This window comes from Prionailurus viverrinus, chromosome B2 (genome assembly GCF_022837055.1).
Source record: "Prionailurus viverrinus isolate Anna chromosome B2, UM_Priviv_1.0, whole genome shotgun sequence".
NCBI classification, from domain to species: domain Eukaryota; kingdom Metazoa; phylum Chordata; class Mammalia; order Carnivora; family Felidae; genus Prionailurus; species Prionailurus viverrinus.
In genome coordinates this window covers 8270091-8296109 of record NC_062565.1, presented here as the reverse complement: position 1 = coordinate 8296109, position 26019 = coordinate 8270091, and the positions used below count along the sequence as shown (strand labels likewise).

The following is a 26019-nucleotide window of genomic DNA, read 5'->3' as shown; positions in this document are numbered from 1 at the left end:
TTAGTAAGTACTGGCATGGCAGCCCCACGACCTTCTCAGAAGGTGGTCTTGTCTAATTGCAAATACAGTATATACCTTTTTTTAATGTAGTGTGTGAAACTTTTTATTTGAAGAAGAAAGTGTTTATTTGATGGATTTTTAAATAAAGTGATCGTTTTAAAAAAGCATTCTGAGGGGCGCCTGGGTGGCTCAGTCGGTTGAGTGTCTGACTTCGGCTCAGGTCGTGGTCTCGTGGTCCGTGAGTTTGAGCCCTGCATCTGGCTCTGTGCTGACAGCTCGGAGCCTGGATCCTGTTTCAGGTTCTTTGTCTCCCTCTCTCTCTCTGCCCCTCCCCCACTCGTGCTCTGTCTCTCTCTGCCTTTCAAAATTGAATAAATGTTAAAAAAATTTTTTTTAATAAAAAAACAAAAAAGCATTCTGACATTAGCTGCTTTAAATGAAGAAGCTTTACTCAGTGCTGAGGGAAATAGACTCTTGATTTGGATTTGACAAAGACTGGCTTGGGCTTGACCTACTTAAACTTTAGCTGAGGAGTCTGCAGTAAAGTTGGTAAGCTAAGGTTTCACATATGCAATCTCTTCCCCTGGTAACCAATACCCTGCTTCGATGTTCCTCCTTATTAACTCTTACTTTGAAATACAGACTCACAGTAATGTTGCGAAAGTAGTACAGAGTACCCTTCATCCTCCTTGCCCAAATGTTAATATCTTACATGAACCTCCTACAATGATCAATACCAGAAAACTAACACTGATATAGTACTACTCTGTAATCTGCAGACACTATTCAAATGTTACCCATTGTCCCACTAAAATCCCTTTTCTGGTCTAGCATCCAGCCAACTGACATATGGTTATCATGTCTCCCCAGTCTCTTAAACTCCAATCTGGAACATTTCCTTGTCCTTCTTCATCTTTCAGAACATTTTTGAAGGTTATGTGCTGGCCATTTATCTTACAGAACCTCTCTCAATTTGCGTTTGTGTGATGCTTTTGCATGATTAAATTCAGATTATGTATTTTTGGAAAGAATACCTCTGAAGTGGCGTTGGGCAGTTTTCAGGTCCTTGAGGTACATGATGTTGAGATGTCTCATTACAGATGGTTTTACTTTTTATCACTCAGTTAAGATGGTGTCTGCCAAGTTTCTCCCCTGTGAAGTTATTATTTTTCTCAGTAAGCATCTAACGGGGATAAACTTCCAGACTACGCAATTACCTTGTTTCTCTTCCGTTCTTACCTACCATCTTGAACATGCATTGATGATTCTTACCTCCAACAGTTATTACTGTGGTGTTCGCCAAAAGGTGATTTTTCTATCTTTCCTCCTACGTTTAGTAATTGCAATTATATTATCAGGAAGATGTCTGCTGTTTCATTTATTTATTTATGTAAGTATGGGCTCATGGATATTTATTTTATTCTTTGCTTCAAATTCCTTTACTATCATTATTTATATCATTGCTCAAATTGTACCACATTGGCCATTGGGCAGTGTCTCAGACACCATTCTGCTGCAGGAGGTACATCAGTGAACAAAACAGATGAAAATCTCAGTTTTATTTAGCTTTCATCCCAGTTGGAGAGGAGGTGGAGAGACAGTATAGAATAAGCATTAATTAGAAATAACTTATATAGTAAGTTAGAAAGAGATACTTCTCTCCGTTTTTGATTTTGCCTGTTCCAACCTCCTGCTGCATGCCCTGAGCAATTTTCTCTGGTGGATGCTGGTAGACCTCCTTGAAACAAACTATGAGGAGACCCTCTCTGGGACCTCCCTTTCTTCCATAACCAGCTGAAGTCACATGAAATAACACGAAAGAATGAGGGAATTTCCGATTATAGGATAAATAATTTTTTCATGAAGGTTTCGTAGAATATTTATTTCAGTGAACTCAGGTTGGAAGTATCCAAATGGTGTTTCCTGGGAGAGATTGCCAGACTTAGTACGGGTAAATTAAAGCATTTAAAAAACATAACCAGTATACTTAAAAGAATAATAATAATCTTGCTGTAATGGGCTGAGTTTGGGCCAGTGTAATTACCACAAGTACTCTTTTCCTTTTAAATCATTTCTCCACAGTTAGAAAATACCACGGTAATATGTGGTTGCAGGAATGGAGGGAAAGGTGGATAGTTTCCTTGTAATGGTTTCATGGAGAACTACCAGGGGATCGTAATGTTAGTTTTTATTAAATTAATGTGAGTCCTTTGGTGATGATATTTCATTTTTTCTCAGAGAAGAAAAGTTATGTAAATCAGACTTGGAAATTAGGAGCTTTTTAAAAGTTTCCTATTCAACTCATGTGCTGGTTAACAATAGACAAATCACATATCCTACCCATTTTCTTTGTTTCCTCATTTTAAAGTTAGGAGATAAATATTGGTTTACAATTGGAGGCAATTTGTAGATCTTTGAGTGTATAACGCTTGGGAATATTATTTTCAGTAAAAACCACATTATACTAACATATATATTACTACATACCTACTACATATATTTTAGTGGTGAAAGTTAAGGGTTCAAGGAGCTTTGAAGTATAGTTTTAAATAGACTAATGATCTTGGTAAATTTTGAATATTGTGTACTGTATAAAACGTGCAAGTCAATGATGACTTCAACATAACACACAAAATTATTATATAATTGAGATTTCTTTATGGTATTTTTTATTTATGAGCTTTACTATTTTTCAGTTTTCATTAAACACAGCAACACAATCAAGTAAGTAAAAACAAGCATAAGTAATGAAGTATAAAATATATAAGGTATAGCATTCTATCTATTAGGTTATTTAACTGAAGAATTTTTAGTTTTTCTTGGTCATTTAGGAGAAAGTATAATATTTTTGAGAAAGTAAAATTTATTAATAAAGTTCATATTCTTTTAGTTCTTCATTGTAGACTGTTCTAATAGTCTATATAACAGTGCTGTCCAATCAAAATATAATGTGTGCCATGTATATAATTTAAAACTTTCTAGTAGCCATGTTGAGAAAAGTAAAGAGATACAGGTTAAATTTATTTCAGAAGACATTTTAAGTAACCCAGTGTATCCAATGCAATCATTTCAACTTATAATCAATATAAAAATTATTCATATTTACTGTCTTTTTTCATGCTGAGTTTTCAGAATTTGTACACTTACAGCGCATGTCAGTCTGGACTAATTATATCTGAAGTGTTCAAGAGCCATGTATGGCTGTCGGCTATCATATTGGATAGTGCAGGCTTAGACTCTTAGTGCATCTCATATGTTATTTATGCATTGTTTTGGTTTTCTTCAGTCATTTCTTATTTGTAATGCTACTAAAGCCTTTTTTCTTTGAGATTTTAGTTGGTACTTGTCATGTTGCCATAATTATAGTCAAAGTTGTATAGGTGTTGTCTTTGAGTCACTGAATTGGCATAAAAAGTATTATGTTCGAGTTCCTTCCTTGGAAGTTAAGAGATTAATTCTTATCCGTGCTCTCCTACTGGTTATTGTATAACTTTGGGCAAGTCCTCTTAATCTTTCTGATCTTCAGAGTCTTTGTTTGTAAAACAAAGTGGATAAAGTCTTGCATTTTCTAACTCGACAATTGTGATTTTTACAGTTATCTTTTGTGTTTGTTATTCAAATACATTGATTAATTGCACTAATATGCATTGTGTTAGGCATAGTACCCCAAACAAAAAAAGATGTGATGGAATCTGTTTTCAGTGAGTGGCCAGTTGATAGACCATGACAAAGGAGAAAAGTGACCTTAATCTACTCTCCAGTATAGCATAATTAAAGTCTTACATCATTTCTGGGTACAAATTAGAGAGCCCTGAGTTGGAATAATTGGGGCAGGAAAAGGATGAGGTCAAGGGAGCTAGCTGTTGGTTTGCTGTTTTCACCAGTGTCACCAAACAACTGTATTTTATCTTTCTTTGAAAAGTGGAATTACTGATGGCAAGAAATTATCATTTTTTTACCCCCTGTGAGGTAGTATTTTTAAATGGCAGTCACATTTTCCCCTTAGGCTAGAGGAGAGTTTTTTAAATACTGAACATTAGCTGTCTAGATTAGCCTCACATAGCAGAATTTAATAAAGGTCATTGCACTTGATTATGCTTATAGAACCACTTAAATTAAGACACACTGACTTCATTGGTTGATTTAGCTTCTTTCAAGTGTTTTATAAAACAGAAAAAGATGGACTTTACTAATATTTATTTAATCTCAGGGACTATTATTTGTCATTCACATTTTAAATTATAAAACATTTCCAGAATGTATAAAACTTATCACAGTTAGAAACTAACACAGTTAAAAAAAAATTACTAGATGTATCAAATTTTAACATTTTATGTTCAATTCAGATCTTTTTTTAAATAAATAATTGAAGAGAATATTGAAGCCTTCCTCCTTTGTGTATCTTCCCAATAATCCCATCAATAGTTCATTATCATCCCCATCTCTTTCTCTTCCTTCTCTTCCTGTTTTCTGGATTGAGTATTATGATTCCATTTTCTCTCCATGAATGCCTTGTAAGCTATACCTCTGATTGATTGCTTGTAAGTTGCTCAAGCATTCAAATATACACGTTTAACGTACCACAACCAACCTTCAAATTTGGAAATAATTCAGTCATTATTTCAGGGAATTTAATTATGTGTGTGTTATTTGGCTTGGTAGTATTCTGCTCTGTCCATTCTCATCCTCAGCTCTTTCTCTCTTTGCTTCATTTTGAATATTTCATGTCACTAGGTCTTCAACTTCATCTTTAGAAGTTTCAGTAGGGTGTTTTTCTAATATCTTCAGTTTATTTTCTCATATTCACAATTTATGAGCACATGGACCACATTTACAATAGCTGTTTTAATGTCCTTGTCTGCAGATTTCATCATCTCTGTCTTTTATGACTCTGTTCCTATTGATTGTTGTTTCTCCTGGTTATAAACATAGTATTTTCCTTCCTGTCTGCATGCCTGATGGTTTTTGTTTGGATGGTAGGCGTTTTGAATTTCATGTTGTTGAACACTGGATTTTATTGTTTTCCTTTAAAGAGTTTGGACTTGTTCTTTCATAGAGTTAAGTTATTTGAAATTACTTTGATCTTTTGAGGCTTTCTTTTAAGGTCTGCTGGTTTAGGTCTAGAGCAGCTTCTGGTTTAATGCAAATTTTTCTCAACCATGAAAGCAAATAGCCTCCTAAGGACTCTGTCCAATCACTCATGTGTTCTAAAATCCTCCTTGGCTTCTAGGAACACAAATCGTTCTTGGTCCTACATGACTTCTAGGACTTGTTTGGCTTACAGCTTTCTTGGGGTTTAGTTTCCTCTCCTGCATACCCAGGTAGTACTCAGCCAGAAGCTTGAGGAGAGCTCTCTGCTGATCTTTGGAGCTCCATCCATGTCTCTGCAACTCTCTCCTCCATAATATTTAACCTGTACTATAGTTTTCTGAGCTTCAAGCTCTCTCTTCTCCACTCAGCAAGATCACTGGGCTCTTTTCACTTTCCCCCTTTCTGCACTGTGGCCTAGAAAATGCCTCCAGGAAGTAGGGGTGCCTGGGTGGCGCAGTCGGTTAAGCATCCGACTTCAGCCAGGTCACGATCTCGCGGTCCGTGAGTTCGAGCCCCGCGTCGGGCTCTGGGCTGATGGCTCAGAGCCTGGAGCCTGTTTCCGACTCTGTGTCTCCCTCTCTCTCTGCCCCTCCCCCGTTCATGCTCTGTCTCTCTCTGTCCCAAAAATAAATTTAAAAAATAAATAAAAATAGAAAATGCCTCCAGGAAGTAAGATGGGTAATCACAGGACTCACCTTGTTTGCTTCTCTCAAAAATCGCAGTCATGAACTGCCTGTAATTACTTGTCTGATGATTGTTGTTCCATACATTTGGTCAGGTTTTCTGGTTCTTTTTGCACTGAGGCAGTTCCTTTAACAGTTAACCCTTCATGTGTAGACATGGAAGGCTTCACTGTATTTTCTTTTTAAAAATTAAAAAAATATGTATATTTATTTACTTTTGAGAGAAAGAGCATGAGTGGGGGAAGGGCAGAGAGAGAGAAGGAGACACAGAATCAGAAGCAGACTCCTGGCTCGGAGCTGTCAGCACAGAGCCCAACGCGGGGCTCTAACTCACTAACCATGAGATCATGACCTGAGCCGAAGTTGGTCCCTTAACCAAGAGAGCCACCCAGGCGCCCCTGTATTTCCTTTTCATTAAAATTTTGTGTTGTTGTCAGTACGACCAGGTCCACAGTTTATACTGGATATTATACATTCCTCCACTGAAACACCTATTGGTAGATATAATTTTGATTGCCATAGCTTGGTTAACTTATAGAGGTGGTTATTGGTGTACATGTTATTTTATTGTAATAAATATTAAAATCATGCTTTATTAATAGCACCTACAAGTGTTTATAGTGCTTTCTTTTTCGAAATTTTAAATCGAAGAGGTAGCTGATCATTACGTCTTTGCTATATGGGGTATGTATCAGCTCTTCCTACTCTGATTATTCTTTTCTCCTTAAGGCACAACTACCAGCTTCTCCACAAAACTTTCAAACTTTTAAATACTTTTCTGTCATAGAATTGCCCCTTACCCTTTCATTACGTAGAAACGGTGCTCACCACCCCCACCTCCCCACCCACCCTTTTTTACTTTCTCTTCACCAGAAAAAAAAAAAAAATACCCGATCTCGATGATATGAGACCTGGAAAGGGCACACTTAAAACACTTACAAGAATATTTTAACTAACCCAGTTGCCAATTATAGTAGCTGAAAAGAGCCAAACTGTTCTGAATTATGCTATTTATCATTATAGTTACTTGGTGTGTGGTTAGTAGATTCTTGAGGGTGAGCCTATTTTTTTCTTTAATTAAGGAGAAATGAATTCTTCCTTTCCTTTTCCTGCCTCATAAGAGAGGATTTTATCTTACTTATTCTTGTTTGTCCTTCCTTCTGAAATTATAGCAATGATTCAAACTCTGAAGACTGTCTGAGTTTGTGGCACATGTTGGTTTGTTGGACATTAGTGTAAGTGATGCAGAATGAGGGCTCCTTCGTGATACTTCAACTCTGTTGAAGGGAGAAGAAACAGGAGAAGAGATAGGATACTGACACCACTTCCGTTCCATCCAGGTGCTACCAACTAAAAAGTAAAAGTGTGTTATGGTCTCAGATTCCTTTACTTGTTTCTATTTAAATTTGTGAGTCTGATTTCATGCATTTTGGTCAATTGTAATAAATTCTCCCTCCAAAAAAAAAAAAGTGAAAGAAAGGAATTTCTTTTAGACAGACTGGACATTGACATTATCTGTTATTCCTTTTCTTATTTCTTCTTATATACCAAATATAGTGATTTGAGAATTCTGAAATGGCACTGAATATTCATGCGCTTAAACATGAGAATATCTTAAAACACAGAGTTATTGAGAGCTCTCACTAGCAAGTATAATATACATATTGCATATTCATTGCGTATGACAGTGAATAGGTTATCAACATGTAATTTTTGCCTCCTTAGCTCTGCTCTGTGAGCTTGAACCTCTTGCAAGAACTTATGTCACCACTGGCTCCCATCTTATAATTCTTTTTCACCACGAACACCTCACTATGCCACCACGTCACCCCAACCACACTGACCTCTTTGTGGTTCGTTGGGAACTATAAACATGCCGAGGCTGGATCTTATATTCTCTCTGCTTCAAATGCTCTTCCTCCAGAAAGCTGATGCACGTGGCATACTTAACTACCTTCGTTCATTCAGGTTGCATGTCCTCTCGAGTCTTCCTCGGCTGTTCCTTGTCAAAAATAGTAATGTCCTGTCCCAACCAGTCTATCATTCATTCTTTATCCTGCTTTCAAACACCTTATAGCACTTACTTGTACTTGACAATGTATTATTTATCTTTTAGTTTGTGGTATCTCACTTGAATATATGTCGTGAGGTCAGAGACCCTGTCTTAAGATCTAGAAGAGTGTCTGGCACATAATACTACTCAACAAATACTTGCTACAAGAAGGAATGAATGAATGAAGGAGTGAATGGTGTTTTATTTGTATAAGATCTAGATATACACCTGATGCACCTTCAAACCGAATATAAGAATGTGCTGGAACATAGAAACCTATACATGCTGTTTAAGTACTTGAAATTATTAATTCATGAGTTGTGTCTTCAAAGTCAAATTTCCCTTATTGTAACTACAGAAATTCGGGTCCTATTTGTAGATTTGGTCCTTCTGAGAAGGACCTTTAGGACCCTAAAACATTAGTCATAAAAATTCTGCCCTTTTACAATTTAAGTTCTGTTTGCCTTTCATTCTGTAATTGAGTTCACTGACCCAAAAAATGCAAAATGCTTTGCTTCTAGTTTCCTTTATGCTCTAAACTATTCTGTAATTCGTTAACTTAGTCTTGGAGTCTAGGTAAATTTCTATCCACCACCCCGATCACCTGATATTAATGTTTTCTGAGAACAAGATATTGTGTTGTAGGCATCTAGTTATTCTCTTTTTCTCTTCTTCCCACTTCCTTCCGTGTCTGTAATGTTTGTACTGTTGGGAGTTGAGCCTGTTGTGATTTTTTTTTTTTTAGAGGCAATATAATATCTCCCCACATATCCTGCTAGAATATCAGAGGGCCCATCCATAGACCTGGAGGTCTGTATTCCCTCCAGGGGTATTAGAAAAGCCCATATATGGAACAAAACACACTGTGGTATTAACAGGATAAACTTAATCTGCCTCTATGAGGCTTATTGCCAGTTTTGGAGCCTGGGGAGTCAGATGCCTTGTTTTCAGAAAGCGTGTCATCCTTTTGTGGTGTTCAGTTTGTTTTTAGCTTTCCATTATTTCCAGATTCTTACAGAAGTATGAAAATAAACAGGGTTCTCTCTGATTGTGACCTTTCAAAAGAAAGAAAACAGGTGTTTTTGTGTAGTGACAACATTATCAATTTGTGTTGACAACTTCTTTTCTGTGTAGCACTGTAATCACAGAGGTCATGATGCTCTGGAAATACTCTGTTAGCTCTTGTTATTAAAGCAATAAAAAAGATCATTTTAAAGTTTAATTGTTTCATGGATAACTGATCTATCTGAACTTACCTATGTGGGAAGTCTCACTTCTAAGTAAAAAAATAGTTTGTATTTACTTGCAGTGCTGTCCAGCTATCATGATAGGATTATAGGGAACTTTGTTTTTAAAAATGTTTATTTATTTTGAGAGAGAGAAAGAGAGCTCTTGTGCATGTGTGCGTGAGTGGAGGAGGGCGGAAAGAGAGGGTTAGCGAGATTCCCAAGCAGGCTCTGCATGGTCAGTGCAGAGCCAGACACGGGGCTCCATCCCATGAACCGCGAGATCATGACCTGAGCCTAAATCAAGAGTCGGAAGTTTAACCGAGTGAACCATCCAGGCACCCTGATAATAGGGCTCTCTAATCAAGACTACTAATCTTATGTGAAGTTAAGAGACCGTGCAACGAACTTCACCACATTCAAGCTGCATTTCTGTATTGTCCAAAGAAAATTTAATCTGGCATTTCCTTAATGCTTGATACAGAACCTAGTATACTCCTTTGCATGCAGTCTATGTGTGTATATACATGAATATTCATGTATATATATGTTTATGTATGTATATGGAACCAAAATTTATTGAGTGCTTCCTATGTGCCATGCACTCTAGTAGGTTCTAGGCATCTGTGTATTAGTAAGATTTTTTCACCTCTTCCTGGAGATGCCTACATCCTCTCAAGGAAACAAACAAATCAGTCCTTATAATGCATCGTGATACAAAATTTTGCACCAGATGCTTGGGAGCACAGGAGAGGAGCTTCTAAATTAGTCTGGGTGATCAAGAAAATTTCCCGTAAGACTGTATTCATTATGCAAAGAAGACTGGAAGACATTTTAGACAGAGGGAACAGCATGTGCTGAAGCACAGAGGCCTGAGCTGCAGGGCCCACACAAAGAAATACAGGTGACTCAGTTCTGTTACAGTGGGAGCTGTCCAGCGTTCGGTTGGCCAAGAGCAGTGTGATTATGAAGGAGAATGTTCTTGGTCTTAGAAGATACATGGTGACATATTTAGATGTAAAGTGTCACAGTGTCTGCACCTAGTTCTCAGGGAGAAAACAAAAACCATGGGGTTTGTCCATGAGGAGAGCGGAAAGGGTGGGGAGCTCACCAATGTGGCAAAATGTTCCTGAGTCTGAGTAGATGTACTAATTCGATGTACTACTACTCTTAAAACTTTTCCGTAAGTGTAACGTTGTTCAAAATAAAAAAGTAGCAGAAAACACCTTCGTGTCACTGGTAACTTTTTAAGTTTGCAAAAGTAGTATACACAGTGATATAGTTGAAGAATTAGGTAATTAATACCTGTTTTTTATGGTGGTCTATTCATTGGATCTTTAATGGTGATACATCATTGTTATATAAAAGATAGACATGTTATGGTGTTGTCTTTAATAATCTTGTTTTTCATTTTTATTTATGTATTTTTTTACTGAAAAGGAAATCCAAAGCCCTTGAGCATCGAAGGGACCAAACAAATTATAGTGTCTAAATGGCTATGAAATGAATAGGTTAACTAGGTATGAGGCTGCCTATGTATATTTTTATTTCGAAACATCACCTTTGAGGACATTTCCGTGACCCTTCAAATGCTTAAACAGAGGGTCCTATTTATTTCTGAATTTTCTAAGATTTGCTTTAAGAAGAAAGAACCCATAACAATCTAATTAATATGCCCTGTCACCCTTAAAAGAGAGCATCAGCAGTTAAGAGCAGAGAATTGAGTACATATGAAATAAATACAACATAATGTATGTTTAATTCATTATCCACGTTAGCCTTTGAAGATGGAGATGAAGTAGGGGAGGAATTGAAAGGAGGGAAAAGTCCAAGCTCGTAATGTAGGGAACAGGACAGAAGGGGAGAGAGCACGCGTTTCTGAGGAAGAAACACGGAGCAGACTTTGAGGTGACTTGTTTTTGTTTTTTTATTTAACTTTCGACCCTGTTAATCACTGTTTACAGTTTTCCTGTTTCTGTAGTCCTTACTTTTGGAGACTCTCCTCCCAGTGGAATAAATGAGATTTATTTGTATGGTAGAGATTTTCGCCGACCATAAAACAGGAGCCACTGGAGAACAAAAATCACTTCTCCGATCAGATGAAGTCAGTCTTCACCCATATTTTCATTTCTTACCATGGGGCTTATACACTGGACCAGTTATAATGAGTCATAATGTTTTGAAATTGAGTTTTGGCAAAGTTTGATTTTTCAAAAAGGGTTTTCTTTGTTGTGAGACTCTTTTATTGAGCATATTATCTTTCTTTTATTGTTAACCTCTTATGTCTTCTCCATTTTCGGTCCTCTGCCATCTCAGATTACTGTGGAGCAGAGATCAAAATCCAGCTGTGGTGGTGGCTCTCCATTCGAGGGGAGGGGGAGAAACAACAACAATCCTATGTGTTTCAACTATAGACTCATCAGGAATTACTTGGGTAGAATGATAATGGATTCTAGTAACTGGACTTTTGAAAGATTTTCCCTGGTGAGACGCATTTCATTTCTTCCTAGTATTTGCTCTTTTTTTCCCCAGAAGTAACAACCACAAAAGGATGGTGGATGATCTGAAGAACCTAACGTTCATTAGAAAAGGCAGAAGGAATAATTTAAGGAAAACAAACAAAAATCAAGATAGATGAACAGTTTTAGGAAAAAGTAAAATTTCTCCTCGATGCTTATGAAAAGCTAATTTCTGTCTCCCACTTTTCCACCTACCACTTTCTTTTTTTGTGTGTATTTATTTTTACAGGCCTGGGAGTTTTTACTGGGCCTTTACTTTTCTTATCTCCGTTCTTCCTGCTTGCGTCTCTTTTTTATTTTCACATGTTTGTGTTTCTGACATGTATTCATCAAAGTCCCTGCTACAGTGCAGACTGGGCCTATCTCATTGGGGCTGACATCATCCTCACTTGGAGCCAGCCCAGTATGCCTCTCATTCTGGTTTCTGAGGCTGTGTTCTTTGGCGCCCCACCCCCTCTGCCTCCACCCCCACCGATAGGCACGGTTGTGAAGTTCCCAGGGTGTCTGTTCATGTCCCCTTGCCAGCTCCTGGATAATAGCCAGCGTTAGATCCCAGAAGTTTGATGATGAACCCTTATCTGCCCTGAGCCTGAATGGATGCTGGGCACATAGTGGGTAAGGGCCTAATAAATGTTTGATAGACCAATAAAGAAATGAACGTGGAAAGGAGTATAGCTCGTAACTGAAGTCCTTACGGAATGAAGCTGTTTAGGCGAGCCCTGCTGTCCATAAGTGTAGCCAATTAAGTGTGCAGACAGAAGCGCGCATGTGTCCCCGTATCCATTAGTGATCGCAGACTGCAGCCTTCATTCTCCCTCGTGAATTCCTGTGCAAGCTGGCCTGGCAGGAACCACTTGCACAGGGAGCAGTCCACATGACTGCCCAGAGACAAGGATGTCAGGCCGGGGATCCTGCTTCACCTTTAGTGGGAAATGACTTTCTGAATCCTCACGTCTTGAAGGATCAGAACTCATTAGAATTCTTGAAATGTAACCTTGTGAAATCGGACTTTCTCACTTCGATTAAGAGCAGAATCATCTTTGACAAATGTCTGGATCGAACTGGCAAGGCCCAGCCCTCCCAAAGTCCAGGCATCTCCCGTTTTGCACATGTTCTCTCATTGTGTGTTGAACCAGGTTGCTATTACAGAGAGCATTTTAGCAGCCTTGATCTTGGAGACATCAAGACCATTATTCCTGTTGTTGCTGATTTAGTGTTACAGCTGCTTCCTCTTTATGTGATTTAATTTGAAGTTTCAGCCCACCAGGGGGCTATTGGTCCCCACCTATGCGGCTTTAAGAGCTGGCTGCTGTTTTCTGCATGGATGTTATTTCCATTCCTATTCATAGTGATTTTCCCCCTTCTATATTCATCTAGCAACAGCAAGGCACTGTTCCAGGAACTCGCTCTCTCTACATAAGGCGTAACACGGAGCCATTTGGATGGAAAAATTATAAATTAAAATTATTCTGTTCATTTTAAAATATTCATATTGTGTTGCTCAAGTGCCAGTAACTGGAAAATCATGGATAATGTCCTGTTTTTATAACCTCTTTCAGAGTGTTTTAAAATCCGTTTATGTTGTTACTTAGCCATGTCTTTCCCTGGAGTGGATTTTGTGATAAGATTAAAAACAAACAAGCAAAAAAAAAAAAAAAGGTTGTAGGAGTCCAGTGGCTGATGGCATATGTGATATTAAAATAAAGATGATTCCACTAATTGCAACCCCTTATTCTTTTCAAAATAAAAGGGAAAATTGACTCCCATGTGCAGAGAATATTTATACAACTGTCAGACTACACAAAGGTAGCCTGTGAACACGGCAGAATGTTTCTTTTGAAGAGAAAACCTTTTATTAAATGATTAAAACTAAGCAAATGTTTATTGATTTCTGGAACTGCACATTTACATTTAAGTAAAGAAAACCCATATATTCCTAGCACTACTGATTTGCAAATACTGAAAACATCTCCAACTTTTAAAATAGAGTTGGGCTTTTTGGTTTTTGGTGGGTTTTTTCGGTTTGTTTTTTGTTTTTGATACCTCCTGTTCTCTATGCTAAGTTATTGATTCTTTAATTTCAAGAAAGTAAAATTTTATTTCTTTTCTTGTATTTTCTGTGTTGTGTGGGTGTGAATGAGGATGTGCCTGTCTCAGAAAGATAGACAAATAGAGAAAAGTGAACATGTTTTTATATGGTTTGGCTAGCGTTTTGTTTTGTTTTGTTTTGTTTTTTTACAAAGTAAATCTATCTCTTACCTTAAGGAAAGAATAGTTATTGGAGATCTCAACTTCATGTCTATCTGTCCATTTCTGTGGAACGCATTAAAGAGAGGGAAGATCTTTACTCTTTCCTGTAAGTTTGTAAGTTCACATTTACCTAAAAGCCGTGTGTCTTATTTTTTGTTGCTCTTGGCTCGGAGTATTTAAATGTATTTTTGAAATTCTTCTCTTCTATCAGCTAGAGACAATTTAAGTGATAATTTGAAGGCTCTTTCTAGACATTTCTATTTTCAGGTCAGGCTGTAGTATTTCTGGGCCTTGTGTATGTGCTGAGGTATGTTCTGAAGCAACAAATCACTTTAGCATGAGCAAATTTCACAGGGCTATTTGACTGTTGGTCTTAGCTTTGTGAGAATCGCTTGGCCTTTTAAAATAGGCTAATCCTTTAATCGAATATGCTTTCAGAAAGGTTCTGAAAACCTGGGTGGCTCCTGCTAACTCTGTTTTATTCATTTTAAATAATACTAGGTTATCCAGATGTGTTTCTTTTTGATTTTTGGGAGGATGTTATTGCAGGCCATAATATTTGAAGTCAGGATTCTTTATAGTAACAATGACAACAAAATATATATACATTGTCCACATTCTCCTCAAGTCTGATTGATGGAAAATAGGATGCCAGCTGTCAGTAAACAGGTTTTTCGACCCAAATACTTAGTTTATACAGCAACCAACTTCTTTGAATGCAGCAATGCAGTGCACTCTATTCTTAATTGAATAAAGAAAACAAATCAGAATAGTTACTGTAGGATAAATGGGTTGTCTCATAATTAATAATTTGTGAGTTAAACCTGAACCACACTTGACGTTTTTCTTTGGGCTGGTCACAGACTGATTAGTGAGTTCAGTCCTGCTAGTGCCCATTCTGTGGAGTGACTGTTTCAGTTCCAAGGCTTACGGTGCTCCATAAAATAGGTGTCCATTGTGATGGGATTGTAGCTCTCGTCCTGATCAAAGTGCTTTGGAGGAAGCCCGGTTGAACTGATTGGCTGTGAATGTTAATCACTCCATAGGACGCACTGATAATTTACAGCCTTGTTGTAACTCTCTGGTGTTCAGAAAATGAACTTAATAACCCAGTGCCACCACGGGGTAAGCTGCTTTTTCTCTGCAGTTGAATACCCAGACTGCCTGCATAATGGTGTTGAGTAATACTGCATTAAAAAGAGTGAGCAGCTGTATGATGAAGGAAACAGATTTGTTAATTATCTCCTTTGATTCACAGAGGGCGTCTGTGAGATATGGTTGACCAGTGAAGACACGGGGGCTTATGGCAGAGACATTGGCACCAGTCTCCCCGCACTGCTGTGGAAACTGGTCGAAGTGATCCCTCGGGGAGCAATGCTGAGGCTTGGCATGACGAATCCCCCCTATATTTTAGAGCATCTGGAGGTAAGGAGAAGCACCCCGTTTCCATGCTGACACAGACACGAACCAGTCCAGACAATGTGGCGGCATCAGCATCATCACATGGGTTACGTTGAAAACGTCTTGCATGGTTTTTGTTTTTGGTTTTTTTTTGTAGTCCCACATTACTAAGAATGAGTTGAGAATTTCAAGTCCTCTTCTTTGTCAGTCTGCACACCCCGTTTTTGCTCGGCTTCTCCAGTGCTTGCCATCTTGTCAAAGTTCTTTGTTTCTTCTTTGCAGTTCTTCAGTCTTCCATCGCATAAATTTGCCTCGGTTCCCCCACTCGGTACCCCGGCCTGGTTCTGGGGTGCTTATACGTTGCATTAATTCCGCAACCTGTCGCAAACACGTTATCCGAGCTGCTGTTAGGCACATCAGGAAGGGGACTGGGCTGGAAGTCTGAGGATGTTTTAAATCTCCTCCCTTTGTCTGGAGATAGTGAAGGGATGGAATAGAAACAAAGAGCGACAGAGTTTGGTGTTCTTTCCCTTGATTCTTTTGTGGTCACTGTGGAAAAATAAGGGGTTGGGGTCATGGGGGACACCTGGGTTCACTTGTATCCCTTTCCCTGGGTCAGGTGCTCACCCTCAAGGAGCTTACCGTTAAGCTGGAAAAATGGGCATATGTACTGCTAGGTGGTATCTCAATGACAAACGCCACGGTAAATATGAGCAAGAAACACGGACAGGCAAACAATCATTTAAATGAAAAAGTACATGCTAGGATCCATGACGGCTGTTTGAGAAATAAAATAATTATATCGGACCCAGAGTTATGGATAAGAAATCTAATAACTGCTGTAGGAAAATTATGTGCAAAGTATAGAAACAAGTCACTTATATTTTTATCGGTTGTGTTCTTTGCAGTTAGTTTGTACAGAAAAATAACATTCCAAAAATCTAAAAGCAAGTATGGCTGCTGAAATTTGATGCATAAATCCCAATGAATATTCAGCGATTCAAAAGATTGTTTTCTGTTGATTTGCTTCGAAGCCTATACTTGTTGAAGTTGTGCTTAAAGAGCCTCCCTAATACCGAGAATGTGTTTTAGAAATTCTGAAAACAGATTTGGTAGCAGTCTGATTGTTAATTATAAATATTTAATGAAGAAATTTAGCAATTTCAATTTTGTTATTCACATATTTCTAGCCATATCTTTCTAGTAAAGGTATACGATTTATAGGTTAACTTTGGTACTTTGGACAGTGTGGGACAGTTAAGATTTGCTACTTAAAGATAAATTGCAGGCATGTCAATTTATACGTAACCCTTTGACTCAACACTTGAAAAAAAGCAAGTGGCTCTCTGTAAAGATCAAACATGGTAACAGCTGTAGCAATAAATGTGAGGTTTTCAGTAAATGTGAGGTATACACCAAGCGATACGCTAGATGTGTGCATTAAGGAGAGTCTCATCAAGAATTAAGGGAACCATAGTAGCTACAATCAGGGAAGTTCATGCATGAGGGGGGATATCATGTATTGGCTCCGAGATGACTAAATAAAGTACCTCTTGGAATAAATTCAGTACTTTAATTAATTTCAAGGTTGCAGAAAGGAACGGTACATTTATAGCAAATCCTAGTGCTTGATATCTAAAGTAGTGCTGTAGTTGATCTCCAGGTAGATGCTCCAGGGCAGTGTCTAAAAATCGACAGGAGGTGCCGTGAACATAGCTTTACACTTTACTGGGGAAAACACCAGATGTTTAGTTCATAGATTATAGTTAGAGTGTTAACAGGTTCTGATTGTCATGGTGTTTCCTTTTTAAAATTCTTGTCATGGGTGCCTGGGTGGCACAGTTGGTTAAGCATCTGACTTTGGCTTAGGTCATGATCTCATAGTTGGTGAGTTCAAGCCCCGTGTCAGGCTCAGTGCTGGCAGCTCAGAGCCTGGAGCCTACTTCGGATTCTGTGTCTCCCTCTCTCTCTGCTGCTTCCCGCCCCCTCAAAAAAACAAAAACAGAAACAAAAATGGGGCACCTGGGTGGCTCAGTTGGTTAAGCGTACAACTTCGGCTCAGGTCATGATCTCACAGCTAATGAGTTGGAGCCTCACGTCAAGCTCTGTGCTGACAGCTCAGAGCCTGGAACCTGCTTCGGATTTTGTCTCTGTCTCTCTCTGCCCCTCCCCCACTCATACTCTGTCTCCCTCTCTCTCTCTCTCAAAAATAAACAAACATTAAAACATTTTTTTAAAAGCATTAAAAATAAAATAAAATAAAATAAAATAAAATAAAATAAAATAAAATAAAATAAAATAAAATAAAATAAAATAAAATTCTTGCTTTAAGCGATCTATAGTGTTGGCCTTCCCTCCTATATTGTTATCTTCACAAGGCAAGGACTTTATCATATCCATGCCTGGATGTACCCTGTCCAGTGGTGGTTCAATAAGCAAGCAAATAGAGAATGAATAAAGGAATGTCCTTCTTCATAAAATAAATTATAGAGCCCACTCTGTAGCCTTGAACTTTCAAGTCTTAACATTCTGGTCAGAAGAGGCCACAGAAGATGGCAAAGTAAATGAACTTCAAGGGTGAAAGTTTATCCCAATGAGAGGTACTCCCTCCCGTGCACGTGATAAGCTGGGAGTAACCCAATCATATTGGAGCATACCAAGGGAGAGAGCAATCCAAAGGAAAATAGAGCAAATGAAACAGAGGTGTGCAAGAATCAAAGACCCATGCCATCTGAAAATAAGAGCTCTCAAAGTCTTCCTTTGACACTTTGACAGGGTCTTTTCACCTTGGCTTTGGTGGTTCTTCTCATCTCCTTGAGTGGGAGAGCCCAGAGCTTGCAGTATTCTCCAAACACATCGTCCATTATGTAACAGGCAAGATAACTGAGCTGTGGAGGCTTCTCAGGCTTCACAGGGTGAACTAGGACCTCTAGAAGAGGAGGCCAACCTGGGGAGCCTCAGCCCCTGAGGGCTGATACATTGTATGTCCCCATTTTCCTCACGGTAAGCCTGGGGTGTTCTGCTGAAATCACAGAACTTACCTAAAGAGAGTTCTCCAAATAAGAAAAAAAAGAGAAAACAAGACAAAAGATGGAAACAAAAAATAACACCAGTGAATGACAGACAGTGATGTCATTTAAAACTGTGTTGGTAAAAGAAACCCACTCTTCAAATAACTACTCAGATGCCTTACTGTCCCGACAGTAATGTTTCCTTGAGAATTGTATTTGTAGGACCACGCCTTCTTATGTTTCTGGAAGATGCTTCCTGCTTCAGACTTCAACTGTAGAGCGCTTCGCTGGGCTGTTTTCTTTCCCCATTGTTCCGTTTACTTCATATTCTCCTGACTCTTGGGCAGTCTTTCTTAAAACCCTTTTTACCAGCTTGCTTGCTTGCTTGTTGCTTGTTGGTTTAAACAATTTATTTATTTAGACTATTTATTTATTTAAAGAGGAAATCATTTAAGAGAAAATATCAAAGTTTCCATCATTATTTAACAGTATGATGTGGGGCCGCCTGTCTGGTTAAGTCAGTTGAGCGTCCAACTTCGGCTCAGGTCATGACCTCATGGTTCATGGGTTCGAGCCCCGCATAGGACTCTCTGCTGTCAGTGTAGAGCGCACTTGGGATCTTCTGTCCCCCTCTCTCTTTGTCCCTCCCTGCTTGCGCGCTCTCTCTCTCTTAAAAATAAATAAACATTAGCGGTACCCGGGTGGCTCAGTTGGTTAAGTATCCTGCTTCAGCTTAGGTCATGATCTCACCATTCATGAGTTCAAGCCCCCTGTCACGCTCTGTGCTGACAGCTCAGAGCCTAGACCCCACTTTGGATTCTCTGTCTCCCTCTCTCTCTGTCCCTCCCCTGCTCGCTTTCTTTCTGTCTCTCACACTCTCTCTCTCAAAAATAAACATTAAAAAAATTGTTTTAAATAAATTAAATAAATAAATGAACATTTAAAAAATAATCTTTTGAAAGTGTGGTGTGGAAAAATAGATCTGTTGATATTACTTCTTATTTAGTCTCCATAGGAACAGAAGATGCATATTAGAGTTAGCATAGGGTCCACTTATAAGGTTTAATCAAGAGTCTAGGGATGCCCCTGGCTCAGTCAGTAGAGCATTCGACTCTTGGTCTTGGGGTCATGAGTTCAAGCCCCACTTTGGATGTGGAGCCTACTTTAAAAGAAGTTTAGTATCATGTGTAACCCTTTATATAATAGATGTTGAATAAATGTGGGTGAATAAAAGGAAGGGAAGGAGAATTCTTAATCCTTAACAGGCAGGCAAGTAGTGATGTGTTGTTTGGAACATCTATAAGCCCTAATTTTAGCTTATTGCTGCCATAAAAAAATAATATGAGATGAATTTTAAACAATGATATAGCAAAGAGATACCTCAAACATATATACATACACATATGTATCTTGGAAAAATACCCTGATTGAAGAAACATAATTATAAGCTTATGTATTACTTACTAAATATAGATATGAGGTCAAAACAATAGATTAAAAAATGGATTGAAATCTATCTCACCTGGTCTTAAAGTCTGCAGTGCCTGTCCATTACCCACAGGATAAAGATACACTGTGCAGCTTGACATACAGCATCCTTAAGATGCCTTCTTCCAGGGCTTCCCCATTGTCTTGACCCCTTAGTACCCTGTGATGCCTCCTGTATACTGTGGGTTTTTCATACTCCTGAAATTTTTACTTTTTCTCATTCCATTCTTACCATGTGATGACAGTTGGTAATAATGAGTTAATCCGGGTCTCCTGGGTGTCTTGGTTGAGTGTCCGACTCTTGATTTCAGCTCAGGTCATGAATCCAGCCCCTTGTCGGGCTCCTTGCTGAGCATGGAGCCTGCTTAGGATCACCTCTCTCTCTCTCTCTCTCTCTCGATCTGTCCCCCCTCCCTCTCTCCCTCTCTCTCTCTCTCCCCCCTCCCTCTCCCCCTCCCTGTCTCCCTCTCTCCCTCCCCCTCTGCCCCTCTCTCCTTCTTGCTCATGCTCTCTCTTTCTCTAGAGTAAAATAAAAAAAAAAATGAGGTAATCAGATGTGCTACTGTTTGCTACTGCATGTGCTGGCTAGTAGTATATTGCCTCTATCATGGCAAATAAGAGATATTTTCCCTGTGTGTTTTCTTGCTGATTGATATTGCTAAGGTCATAACCCGTGCATATTCTTCTTGAATGAACTCTGACCTTCCAGAAAGCAGTGTGGCTTGTGAATTTGACCCCTCTTGAAACAGCCTATCTTAGTGTTGCCTTCCTGGTTGTCGGGAACCCACAGCTAAGGTATTATAATTCAGACAACATAATACACGTGAACCAACAGGGCACAATGAGCTCAATGGCGGTGATACAATGGCTACCACTAATCAGACACCAGAAATAGCTGGTGCTTTTTTTCAAGACTGCATAATAATAACATCAGTGCAATTCATCAAGGGCTCGTTATTTTCAAGAAACCACGCTGATTGCCTTATACACATTATCTCTTTACCTTCTTAAAATAAGCTACCTATATAGCTTATTATTGGCCTCAGTTTATCGATTTAAAAGCCAAGTCTTAAAAAGTTTAATTATTGGTCAAATTCTATAAGTAGTTAGCAGCTTAACTGGTTTCGTATCTTGTCTGATTCTAAAATGCTTTCTACCACACTGCATCTTTCACAGAGTCTTTCCAAATGCTTCCCAGATTCCTTCCCTGCTTTGTCGGACTCCGTCCAACGCATCTCTGAGGGCTCACAGCATGGTGCTCTCCGATGATGATGACGTATTTACCTGCAAATCCAACAAAACTGTTGTCCTTTTTGGGGAGAGGCTGCCTTGTTCACGTGTTTGCTCTTCAGTGCTGGTGATAACATGCACCCAATGAACGTGTGCTGAATGGTGTGGTACCTCCACGTTCCTTGACTGCACGTCTCACGTCTGTTGAAGTATCTTCATATCCGTGCAGAGCATCTAGTTTTAGAAGACTTTGTGGATGGTTGTTACCTGTGTGCCTCACTTAACGTGTCACTTTTCTGTGAGGGGGTACTAGATGGTGAGGGAGAATCCATCCCGGGTGCAGTTTATTTCTTTGCCCTGCTAAGAGATCAGAATGTTAGGTAAGCTCTTTAGAACTACCTGGAGCAGATGAGCTCACTGTATGATTACTGAGTTTGTAGACTATCTAGCCTCTTAGCTTCTTTCTTCTCCTTCCTGCGTCTTCCCTTTCACTGATGTTTTCTAATCTCCATCAGAGAAGTCCGCAGTGGATGGTCAAGGAAGAGAAATTAAAATCAGGCAATTTGTCTTGTTTTTCATTTTATGGGTTGGCTGCTAAGGAAAAGATGTGAAAGCTGTTGACTGGTAAGGAATCTATGGATTTTATTTATCTAAGCTATTCTGGTTCTCCCTGGGTTAGGAATAATTTAAAATAACCTTAAGATTCCTGTATGTCTTAAAATTGTATCAGACTTTTAGTACATCACTTACAGCCTGGTCCAGAGAGGGTAAGTTGATGGCTCTGGAGTGCAGATGCTTGTTATTAAGGACTTTCCTACGTTCAAAGTATGAACACATCAAGCTACTTATTCTTCCATTTATATTATTCTGTAAAATACCGCTAAAAATAGAGTTACATTCACAGGATACTATCCTACCTTTTATTTATCTTCAGTTAAAATGTGTAGATTTTTAAAAGATTTACATTTGGTGTATTTATGTTATTTAATTACAATGTTATGTAAGATATATCATAAATAAGTGATATTTAAAATGTTGCATCCGTGTTTGGTTGAGAAGTCTTGTAATCACTAACGAATCTGTTCTCTGCTATCCTTGATTTTTGTATATTCTACTTCAATGATCTTATTAGTCTAACCTAATTGTATATTTATCAGAATTAATTTATCTGGTAAAAGACAGTAAATATGCCACATAGTAATTTATGAACATTAATTAACATGTTTGGCCTGGCAGACTTTTTAAAAATGCCTCCTAGTTTCAAAATAATGTAGCAAACTCAGTACTTGCTGTATTTCTGTTTCATCAAAGCAGAGCAGAATTTCCAAACTGAAGTCAGTAATTCACATGGGGACCATTAAAGTTATTTTTCCTTAAGGCTTATGCTTTTCAACATAATAGAAAAATATGCAAATAGACTTTGTGCAGTCGTATCAAGATATTTCCCCCCTTTGACAAATGGAAGGACAGGCTAGATGATTTGTTTTGAGCAAGGAAATGGAAAGGAGAAATCTATTTCTGCCATCCACAGTTAGCTTTGGGACGTCAGTGTGCAGTTTGATCTGACTGTTGACACCCGTTTTCTGGCCAGTTATAATCATCGGCACTTTACTTCATTCCTAACCTGGCTTTTGCGAATTTCAAGAGGTCAGTGACACCTCTGAAACTGGAAGCCAAAGTTTGTTACTGTCTGAAAATCTGGGGGTGGGGGGTGGGGAACCTGCATTAAAAATACTAAAAGAATTCATATCCAGAATAAAAAGTTGATCTGGCTTCCCCTGGAGCCTAATTCAGAGAGCCCCTCTGCAGGGGAAGATAAGGATGGAGGGCAGGCCCCAGCTCCCTTTGCCGAAGGACCTGACCACTTGTGATCGAAGATGAAATTAACTTGCTGCTCTGCATAACCATGATGGCGGGCCCCTCCCTACTTCCAGTTCTGTAGCCTCCGGGACATGCTGGGTCTGCACATCGGCAGAGTTTCAGTTGGGCCTCAGACACTTCCATCTCTGCCCACACCTGTGTCCCAGCCTGTTCGTTCCTGCGATCCTCATTTGTTCCCGTGCCAGGTTTCAGCCTCGTAGCTCCAGGCCTGTGTAAGAAGCCTAAGCTTTTCTTGAACCCAGCAGCCCCTCAGAAAAATTTCCATAGTTTATTGCTTCTTACTACAGTCTCAGTCTATAATATTCCGTCTGGGTGATTAAGCCTCACGATTACATGCAGACCCAAGGACCCAGAAAAGAAATGAACTCGTAAATAGATAGACGTGATCTCAACAGACGACTCTTTGTTGCTGCCCTCATAGCGAACAGACTCCAAAGGTTTCATCAGGAATTTTATTTATGCTTATTGTCCCAGGTTTTCAGGGGAAAATGAACTATTTTGTGGATGAATGAATGTTCCTCGTGTTGAAAGTATTGGCTACCTCTGTCTTCCTGGGAAGCACAATGGAAAATGCATTGTTTAAAAATTCTATTTATGTGGCCATCAATAATGTATAGAGGCCTACACTGTGGACTTCACTGTGGTTCTCATTTCTACCTTCTGAATTACCAGATAGCAGAGGTGAGAGTCTGGACCCACTGTGGAAATGTATATCATCAGATCATTTTTGGTTACCATAAGATGCTTTCATCGATTGTGTAGTAAAAGCTATCCGTATTTCTCATTCTCTTATCTCATTTTTCCCCTTGCCATTGGCCTAAAATTGTGAAGATTGCTCATGAAATCCAATGACATGTGCATATTTATTCCCAAAAGAGATGATCATTTTCCTGAGAGGAGTACGTAAACGTAAAACACGTGTCATGACAATAAGTGAACGGGTGTCTGGGTGGCTCGGTTGGTTAAGCATCCAACTCTTGGTTTCTGCTCAGGTCATGATCTCCCACATTGGGCTGACAGTGTGGAGCCTGCTTGGGATTCTGCCTCCCTCTCTCTCTGCCTCTCCCCTGCTTGCTCTCTCTCTCTCTCCTTCAAAAATAAATAAACATATAAGAAAAAAAAGATGTTAAGTGAAAAGTCCCCAGCAAATGCTTTATAATGAAACTGATGCCATTGTCAAATATATGGAACCATGTGTCTATGTATATATATCTTTTAATAAAGCAAAATAGTTTAAAACATACATATGTACATACATAAACATACATTTATGAATGTACATATTAGAAATTATATAATTAGATATATATCTGATATGTTAGATATATATAATATGTTATATGTTATATATTGTATATATTGAAAATTATATACAGTGGAAATTATATATACTAAATACTTTCCAGAATACTTCTAGAATATTCTAGAATACCTAAGAAGCCTGGAGATTTACATATTTCAGTTGTGGGATACAAATATTCCCATTCGCTCTTTTTAGTATTCCTGTGTACATTTCAGTTTATAAAGGAGGGCATTAGATATGTATGTGGTTTAATTTGCATCTTAAAAGGCATTTCACATTGCCATTCCCCTGAATCCTTAATTTCACAGGAGTAGCTGAGAAGGCTTCCATGTCACCTGTCAAAATTAGTATAGTTCAAACTGCACAATACACCATCTGTGGGCTTTATCTTCCTCATTAATTTAGGAAGTCACTTATGCTGAAACCGTTGAGAAAAGCTGCCTTTGACTTTCCTTTATAAGCACCGAGAACAGCTAACACATAAGGCAATCAGTGGACATTCCTTTACACTTTCGTTTTGATTCCAGGATATTTCTCTATTGATTTCTTTGCTCTGATAGCCTATGAAAGGCTACCTTAGGCACTTGCTAATTCAGCACTTAGTAAAATGAAATCCTCATATTTTATATCAGGTGGGTAATGGAATTTTCAGATGATTCATGGTGTAGAACAGAAAGGTTGGTAATGAAGTTAATGGTTCATGGAATAGTAGAGTGACATTCTGCATATTTTTCAGAAAGCAAAGTGCAGTTTCTTAGTTTGCTGCTATTTATTTCTAGTTTACTAAATTGTGTGTTGCTTCCCGGTCCAGAATGCATCTGTTCTTTTTCCCCACGTCTTCCTTTGCGTACCACAATAATAATTGGTGTGAAAATGTTAAGCTTTCCAGTTGAAGTCTCCAATTCTGTAATGTCATTTAACAGTAAATAATGATTGTGCCCTAATTTGGAAATGTAAGGGTTTTAAAGTTACTATTATTATTAAGCACTACTTTATCTGTGTGTTACATAGCAAAACTCTCAGGTAGATTTAAATGGGCATCAATAGTCCACGTGTGATGAACCATTTTCAGGATTAGAGGTATTGCACGTGGGACGGAGAAAATCAAACTGTAATGTTGAAAGTAATTTTGAATTAATTGTTCATCTATTTAAAGGGAAAAATCTATTCTGTCTCTTTTTATGGTATGTATTTTTGTGTGTTTTTAAAAATCCCTGGAAAGTTTGCCACGTGTAAAGCAATGTTTGATTACAGAAAATACTGTTGAATAAGTCTGTCTCTAATATATGGCAACAAAGAAATAACTCTCCTAACTACATGTTAAAATATATCTAGGGGCACGTGGGTGGCTTAGTCAGTTAAGCGACCATCTGACTCTTGATTTCAGCTTGGGTCATGATCCCAGGGTCCTGGGATTGAGCCCCACATCAGCTTGGAGTCTGCTTGGGATTCTGTCTCCCTCCTCCCTCCCTTCCTCCCTCTCTCTCTCTCTCCCCCCCCCCCCAATAAAAAAAATCTATTAAAAAATATAAATAAATAAAATAAATGTAAAAAGCAAACTTTATATCAACTCTTAATATACATTGCCATGTGCAGTATCAGCCTACATTCTGATCAACTGAAACTTAAAACGTTAATCTTTTAATTAATTTATTACTATATTTTCAGCCTTCCTTTTTTTTTCTCTCTCAACAAATTCTTGCTTTCTGTTCCTCTGTTCTATTACTGCCCATGTGTTAGTTTCTTAAAGTTGATGGAACAAATTACCACAAACGAGGCTGCTTGAAATAACACATATTTTTTCCCCTCACGGTTTTGGAGGCCAAAGGTCCAAAGTCAAAGTGGTGGCAGGCTTAGTTCCCTTCTGGAGGTTCTGAATTGGA

General features: G+C 38.5%; 1 protein-coding gene across 8 annotated transcripts in view; it reads left to right on the top strand.

Moving 5' to 3' along the window:
* CDKAL1 (CDK5 regulatory subunit associated protein 1 like 1) overlaps positions 1-26019 on the top strand; it is a 712098-nt gene that overhangs the window by 388485 nt on the left and 297594 nt on the right. For all 8 annotated transcript variants that reach the window (XM_047858501.1, XM_047858499.1, XM_047858493.1 and 5 more), the window contains one exon: positions 15081-15247. In XM_047858501.1, the coding sequence (XP_047714457.1) occupies positions 15081-15247 (167 nt within the window). The remainder of the gene's footprint in view (positions 1-15080; positions 15248-26019) is intronic.